Here is an 8,191-nt window from a genome sequence, read left to right as displayed (position 1 = left end):
CCCGTTGTTTTGGTATCTGTTGCAATAAAGCCACAAAGAAAACCGGCATTTAAAAAGAAATATTTAAAAGATCTCGGGAAAGGTTGGTCCACCGTTTGAAAGCATTTCAGCATTGAAGGGATTTCAAGAGTGCGGATTGAGGAGCGATTGTGGTAAAGACACAATATTCAAGTATTTTACAAGAAAGACATAAAGATAAAGAAAGTCTTCACTATTTTAACTAAGTCCAAATAGTGTACACGTAAATCCGAACTAGTAATATCTTGTTTGCAGTTACTATTCATGAATGTATGGTACATTTACATCTGAACCACATTTAGTTTGCTTTACAAACAATAAATTGTCAATGCAAACTAATTTATGTTATAACAGATAACTAGTTAAAACATGAATTTTAGTGCGTTAACAAACTAGAATATTTCTATACTAAGGTTGTTGGGCATCTGTCCGAAGATCCAAATGGCGCATCCAACACTTGCCACAAACTTCGAATCAAACACACGGTATAGATCGAAACAAGCCCAAGACACAAACCCTAACCTCTCAAGTATGATTCATCTCTTGGAGGAATCAGCATTAACTCGTAGAAAGAGTTAAGCCAATATCTCAAATAGGAATCCACAAAATCACTCGTGTTTCACGGAAACTGAAAACTCCGAATAATTTGCCAAAGATACATTGAAGAAAAAACAGGGGAGAGATAAGCATTCTGCCGATAAAAGTAAGGGAGAGAACGGCGGATTGTGTATCCAATATTCATTCCGGCCGCAACATAGGCATATAAATCAACAGTGTCAAGCAGCTTGGTTGGTTTTAAGCACATGCGATTAATTAACCAGCATACATACAAGATTTCAAAACTAAACATTGCAATTTATTTAATTATAACCGGACCGAATTGATTTAATTATAACCGAACCAAACTAAACGACATTGCAATTTGATCCAAACATCATATCCATGAACTAGTACTATATATATGTGATCACACTATATTGTTGCTATGCTTTTGTGATTCAATATTGCAACTGTGAAGCATGTAATTGCATGCTCCAACAGCCTCTCCCACCGTCAAAAATATCCATTCTTGCCCTATTTTCTCCAGGAAATTCGACTTGTTCAGCTTCTTCATTACCTCTGCCCCCGGATTTACCAATGCTAGCTGCATTCGATAAAAAAAAAAAACGAACAAAAAAAGTCAGCCGTATCTCATAATATATACTAATTTTTAGACATGAAATATTTTGGCAGAAGAAAGAAAACAATACAAAAAAAAAAAGAACCTTGAGCCCTCTCCGATCTGCAGTCTTCTTAACCTCGTCGAGCATACTAATACCACTCGTGTCAATGTTTCCAACGGCTGCAAATGGAGATCATTGGAATGTTATTATAAATGCGATTTTCGTTGCTTTAATTAATTTCTACATTTTTTTTTTCGGTGTACGTAAAGTTTACTAATTAATTAATTACTCACCGCTCATGTCGAGTACAACATACTGCAAGACTGTTTCTCCAGATGATTTTAACTTGTCTTCCTCATCATCGATCCATCTCGAGATTCTGAATCCAAAGGAACGATAATATAATTAAAGAAACACCAAAATTATTTGAAATTAATTAGGTCATTATATAATTTATTATGAGTTATACCTTTCTCTCAAGTAATTCGAATTAGCAAAGTAAATCGGAGAATCAATCTCGAGAATCAAAACTCCGGGAACGTTAGTTGCGTTCTGATACTGATCGACGCTTCTGTACACCTTAGAATCGGGCAGATTGCCGAGCACTAAGGTCTTCGGTCTTGCCACAAATAGTAGCACCCTCATAATGGATAATCCAATCTGCATATACAATCAATTATATAAATTATTTGTCAATTAAAATAATATTCGAAATCAATGAATTAATTAATTGGTTAATTAGTATACTTACGGCAAGGCCTAAACCGATTTCAATGTTGGCGAAGACTACACCAATGTACGCGCTCATGCAGACAAGGAAGTCGAATTTGTCGACGTGCCATAGATGGATAGCCGCCTCGTAGTCAATTAGGCCGAGCATTGCAGCTACTATTATGGATGAAAGTACGACGAGCGGCGTGTAGTAGAAGAGCGGAGTTAGAAATAATAACGTTATCATAACTGCAAATGCCATCACTAAGTTCGAAACTGCGGTTTTGCATCCCGCGTTGAAGTTCACCGCCGATCGCGAAAACGGACCTGTCGAAATTATGTACACCGTTGAAAAACGTCCAAGATTTGGATATTGAATGTGTATGGCTATTTAAAAGTACACACATCGGGACGAAAACACACATATCGTCGTGAAATTGTAGCAGCAACATTGCGGATAATATTCGAAATGCATATATATATATATATATATATATATATATATATATATATATATATATATATATATATATATATATATATATATATATATATATATATATATATATATATATATATATATATATATGGATACCTGCAGTGAGGTAGCACGAAGTGCAGGAACCAGCAATATTCATCATGCCAAAAGCAATCATCTCTTTGTTACCATCAATATGGTAATTCTTGAACATGGCAAAGCTTCTCCCCACCGCTATTCCTTCCTATATACAGTTAAACCTCTATAAATTGATACAGTCGGGAGCAGCAAAATTCTATTAATTTAGCAAAATATTAATTTGTCGAATTAATAATTTAGTACGTTTTTTACCAAGTCGGGACAGAAAGAGACTATTATTCAAGCGAGGTTATTAATTTATCGAGGTTCTACCGTATCACCACATACACGACAATTAATAGTTTCTTTAATATATAATATTCGGGTTTATTGCAATTAGTACCCCCTGTGTTATGTAAAATTACTAAAATACCACCCCGTGTTATTTATTAGCAAAATTCTCCGATTCAGTTGCATTTAGAACACAACGTGTCCCCTTAAACGGGGTACTAATTGCTAAAGAAAATTAAATTATAGGATGATTTTTGCCGATAAAATAACATAGGGTAGTTTAGCAATTCGATATAACACATGCAGAGTAACAACTCATAATTACAATAAACTCTATAATATACACTTACAGCGAGAGCTATAATGCCGGTGACAATGCCGGTCTTGATTGTTCCGGTAAGATACCGCGAGTCGAAGTTAAGATCCGTTAACGATGCCGGATTTATCCCTTTCTTCAAATCTCCGATCTGCATGCAAAATATTTAATTTAATTATCGGCGTCCTCGTCGTTCATTATTCAAATGTCACCACCATGTAAGAACAATTAACAGGGTGGCTATAAAATTAATTACCACTTGGACACCATGTTTTTCAGCATGGGTGAAATAGACCAAAAGACTTCCCAATACTACAGATGTCAATGGAGCCATTGCAGATACCCAGAACAACTTTGGCTTCATTTTGCTCTGCAAATTAGCAATTAAATATCATTAATTAGTAATAATATATGATTAATTCATGTGCATTAATTAAATTCATTGATATATAATAATATTTAAATTATCGTATATCAATTATTAGACTTACAAAGTATCTGGAGAGCAGCAGGTAGAAAAGGAACACACATCCTAGTACAGCACTTTCCCATCTCCACTGCCAATTATATATATATATATAGCATAGTAAAATGTCACTTTTTTATTTCATTACACAATTTCACTATTGATGCAGAATCTACTTTTGCAAATAGATTTAAGTTTATTTTAATTGTTATATTAAATTGTTAACAAGCTACATACCCATATTTTAGTATTAGTAAAAATTCTCTTATGATTCAGAACTTCATCTGGGTTGGGATCGAATCCTAATGAGAGGTTCACTAGAGATCAGAAATTGTTGAAGAAACAACAAGATCTTTCTTTTGTCGCTTTCAGTGGATCGGAAAATAAAAAATTGGTTACTATATTCAAGATAATTACGTAGGTGCAAAATACTGTCTAAATATACTTCATCCTATTTTATCAGATCCTGGGTGTGATAGGGTTCTGAAGGATGAATCAGATATGGACGATTCCAATAAGAATATAATACAAAGATTTTTTTTTTTTTTTTTTTTTTTTTTGTGTAATTAAGATAAATATAAGGGTGATGAATGTAATAAACTCGAAAAAAGTATCATTTCAATATAATTGGTCTTCATAAAAGAATAAGGATAAAGTAATGCATATGCAATGTATTTTCTCCGTTCCAAAATAAGTGTCATGACATGTGGTCATATTTTTTCCTTCACATATGAAGTGTCGGTTTAGAATTTCAAGATAAAATTAATTATGTTTTGATTACCAATTCTACCTTGTATTATGTATACCACTAATTGATCTTTCTTTAAAGTTTGTAAGGGGCAATTTAGGGGTTTTCCATTAGTAATGAAGAATGAAATATTTAATAAAGTTGTCATCAATTCTTGGTTTATTATCAAGAAAATAAAAGTATAAGGCATTTGGCAGGGTCGTTTCTGAGATTTCGGGGGCGCCTAGGCGACCGCCTATTTTATCTTCCCTCAGAACCGGCCCCAGGCATCGAGCTTCCTCATACCAATTATTTTGGACAACATGGAAATTAATTAAGCGTGGGGCATATATTTTAATGCAAGGAGAAGCACTTACGTAATTGCAGTGGCAAAACCGGAAATGTATGGCATATATTGTTTTCTCAATTGAATAAAGTAGTTAAAGATTTCGATGGCTGTCCGAATGGTCGGCTAAGGTTGAGAAAAAGATATAAACCTGACTCTATCGCCATTTAATTAAATTGACTAAGCCTTACAAATTTCAATATCCGGTATTATTAGGGGTTCGTTCGTTTACCTATCCCTGATTAAATTGGATTGAATGAGATTGAATTAATTATCTACTGACTAATTAATTATTTAATTAGTAAGACGTTCGGTTCATTAGGTTAGATCTTGTACTACATATGTTAAATTCTGGTATTATATGTGATTTGTCTATAAAATATTTGATTTAATAAAACTAACATGTGGTTTGAAGGATAAAATAGTTTTTTACTTGTTTAGTCACTCCGTATTAAATTAATCTCGGAGGTGGAGGTGTTACTAATTTAATGAAATAGTAGAAGTTAATATAGGACTTTGATTTTAGTCTTTCAAAAAATATGAATCTTGCCAACAGAAAGTGTTACTAGCCCCTACTATTTAGTTGTCAGAACCTTCTAGCTAGTGGATTTCAAAAAAATTCTTCTAAATACTATAGCTAGATGTAATTGGTTCGACCAAGTAATTTAATTTAGCCTACCCACAAAAAAAAATGTGTTTCTTAGTTAAAGTTCATAGATTTTTAGTTATTTTGTTTTACTTTATTCGAATGAATCAAAAATTTCGTGACTCACTGTTTATTGCGGTAATCGAACGGGCCCTAACAATGTAGATCTCTCTTGGGACCAGAAGGTGTGGCTCATTTTGTGATTAGGGTATTAATTAAAAAAATGGAAATAAATAGAAATAACCGCATCTTTTGAAGGGTAAATTTGTCAATTTCTTTTTTTCTTTCGGATTTCAATAATTAGGAAGGAAAATTATTTAAATTATAATCTTTTTTCATCTTTTGAGATCTAAACTTAGAAACATTTAATAAAACTTGAATGATAATTGATTATAATAATATATAGATCTACCTCATTCAATAATGCATGGTAAAAAATTGAAGGGGCCGGGGGTAAATAAATAAAAAATTGAAATTTTACTCACGCTATGAATTTGAGTAAAAACAGAACGCATGACAGAGATGATATCGGTAGCATGGGTAAAATGGTCAAGTCCAAGTATTCCTTTCAGCTGTTGAAGGCAAACCACCGTCGCTGCTCCCCCCATGAACCCTACTATAGTTGCATGCGACAGAAAATCCACGATAAACCCAAGCCTGCACCATTATTATATTAAATATTATTATTTTATTTATTAATATTAAATTTGAAAAGAAAAATGATTTATTATTAACCTACTTAATTAATTACCTGAAAATGCCCAAGGATGCTTCAAAAAGACCCGCGAAGAATGTGGCGGTGAAAGCAAGATGGAGATACAGTTTCGGATCATCGGTCGGACTCACCACTTCGCTCAACATGGATCCCGTCAGAAGCGATCCAACGGCCACCGTCCCCACCGCTAAATCCCGCGAGCTTCCCATTACAGCATATATCAACGGCGGAACAAAGCTCGAATCTAATATATATAGTTCGTGTTATAAGAATAAAATTGAAAAGAAAAAAAGAAAAGAAATTACTCCGTTCATTTCATTTCATATTATCTGCCACTTAAAATCTCCAATAGTGCATTAAATGCATCTGTTTTTCCAGTTTTACCCTTACTAGTTGGACTTTCTCAAAACACCGACTCTTTTATTACCTCATTTGTCGGATAGGCTATTTTAGTCTTTGTCGAATGCCGTTTTTATGACTAAGCGTATTTAATGATTCTCTTAATGTTTGTGTAAAACATCTTAAACGTTATTGAATTTGCCAAATATTAAAGAAAATATAATTATTTAAGTTAATCATGCCTAGTTTGCCCTACCAAAAAAACAAGGCTATGTTTATATATATAATATGAAATTTGCATGGTACTCACAAAGACCGAGAATCGGCGGCAAGTTTGCGAGCTTGGCGTAACTAATCCCCTGCGGTATGGCAAGGCTGGCTATAGTGATCCCGGCAATGAGGTCCGCTTTAAGGAACTCCAACGTGTAACGCGGACCCCACTCAAGGATCGGGAAAATATACTGAAACCCCAGTACGAGCTTCTTCCTCGGCGGTTGGTTCTTGAACTGCCGTAGCGGGTCGTCGGGGAAGAATGTCTCCTTCAACGTATTCGTAATAGACTTCACAAACGGCTGCGGTGGAGGGATCGCCACCCGGTGGTTGGCGACCGTGGCGGAGCTATAGTAGTTCTCGTTGAACGAAGGGTCGTAAGTATGGTCGGCGTTGCCCATATTTAAAAAAAAAAAAATTAGACTTTAATATTGAAATGTGATCAAGGTTGGTTTTAATTTTTTTTGTTTATGTGATATAATTTGAAGGGATTTTGAGGGTGATATATATAGAGGTGACAAGTATATATGGGGGGTGGGGGGTTGTTTTTGTAGTGGAAGGGGATAAATATAAATTGTAACAATTGTTTGGTGCGGTGTGGGGACAAAAATAAACAGAGACACACATGAAGTTTGGTGCTACTACTTTGGACTTTACTTTTTTTCTTTTATTTTTGTTGTGTCATTGTAGAATAATTTTCTCACTCCATTCACTATGGTTATCATGACAGCAAGGATATATATATATTGCTGAAAATTGCCACATACATATGTCTCTTCTATTATTATGATTGTTTTATTTTTTTAGTAATAAAGTATAGCACAATTATTGCAATTAAATAGGGACTTCGATCAACAGTTTGCTGGTTTATTTGATGCTACACCAGATTAAATACACTGGTTTAACTACATGCAATGTGATTAAAAATCAGTTGGCGTATATGGCCCGGTGTAGTATCTAAATAACCTAGTATATGGTGGCTATAGATTTAAAAAAGAAAAATAAATCATACAAACAATAGATGAGTAAAATCAATATTCAATCAGTGCCCAAGTCCAATGTTATAAAATTGCCAGGCCAGATTAATCGACATTGTTAGATCGACCAATCCACGAATCAATAGACAGATTCGACTCTGTTGATCAAGTTACATACTAAAATTGGTCATTTTTTTTTAATAATTCGAATAGGTCATTTTAGTTTGATTAAATATTTCTTCTATCTAATTCTATTTTGATTTTTCAAATTTTTAAATATAAATGAATGATAGCATTTTAATAAGGGATAAGTACAGCGCGTTACCCCCTGAACAATAGGTTCCGATCCAAAATGCTCTCATCAACTCCAAAGCGGGACAATTTGTGCCCTTTTCGCAATTAAGTCAACGTTAACAACTGCCAAAAGCATTAACGGTGTTAGGTTTTCTGTTAAAAACATACATCTGGAAAAAGAAAACGTTAAAAATTCCATTTACGTGGGATTAACAGGAGAAAATTTGTCTTTTCTCTTATATTATCGCGGGGTTTAATTTTCCTTCAATTTTAGTTGTTTTTTCCCCCATTTACCTTCTTCCCCAAGTCTTCTCTGGTTCGAATAAAAGTGAACATATGATTTGGAGAATAACGAG

At 34.0% G+C, this 8,191-nt stretch overlaps 1 protein-coding gene across 1 annotated transcript; it reads right to left on the bottom strand.

Moving 5' to 3' along the window:
* Nucleotides 1-852: 852 nt before the first annotated feature.
* On the bottom strand, nucleotides 853-7,280 carry LOC105954103 (sulfate transporter 3.1). The gene is made up of 12 exons (XM_012977772.2): nucleotides 6,605-7,280; nucleotides 5,992-6,199; nucleotides 5,726-5,897; nucleotides 3,547-3,612; nucleotides 3,312-3,425; nucleotides 3,090-3,206; nucleotides 2,488-2,614; nucleotides 1,933-2,219; nucleotides 1,651-1,841; nucleotides 1,475-1,560; nucleotides 1,284-1,360; nucleotides 853-1,162 (listed from the first exon to the last, which is right to left on the bottom strand). Exons 1-12 carry the CDS (start codon nucleotides 6,963-6,965, stop codon nucleotides 986-988), a joined length of 1,983 nt encoding a protein of 660 aa, XP_012833226.2. The 5' UTR covers nucleotides 6,966-7,280; the 3' UTR covers nucleotides 853-985.
* Between the last annotated feature and the right edge of the window lie 911 nt (nucleotides 7,281-8,191).

The sequence above is a fragment of the Erythranthe guttata genome, chromosome 14 (assembly GCF_056151865.1).
Source record: "Erythranthe guttata isolate IM_541 chromosome 14, IM_541, whole genome shotgun sequence".
Lineage (NCBI taxonomy): Eukaryota > Viridiplantae > Streptophyta > Magnoliopsida > Lamiales > Phrymaceae > Erythranthe > Erythranthe guttata.
The sequence above is the reverse complement of the archived record's forward strand: the minus strand, read 5'-3'. Positions and strand labels throughout refer to the sequence as shown.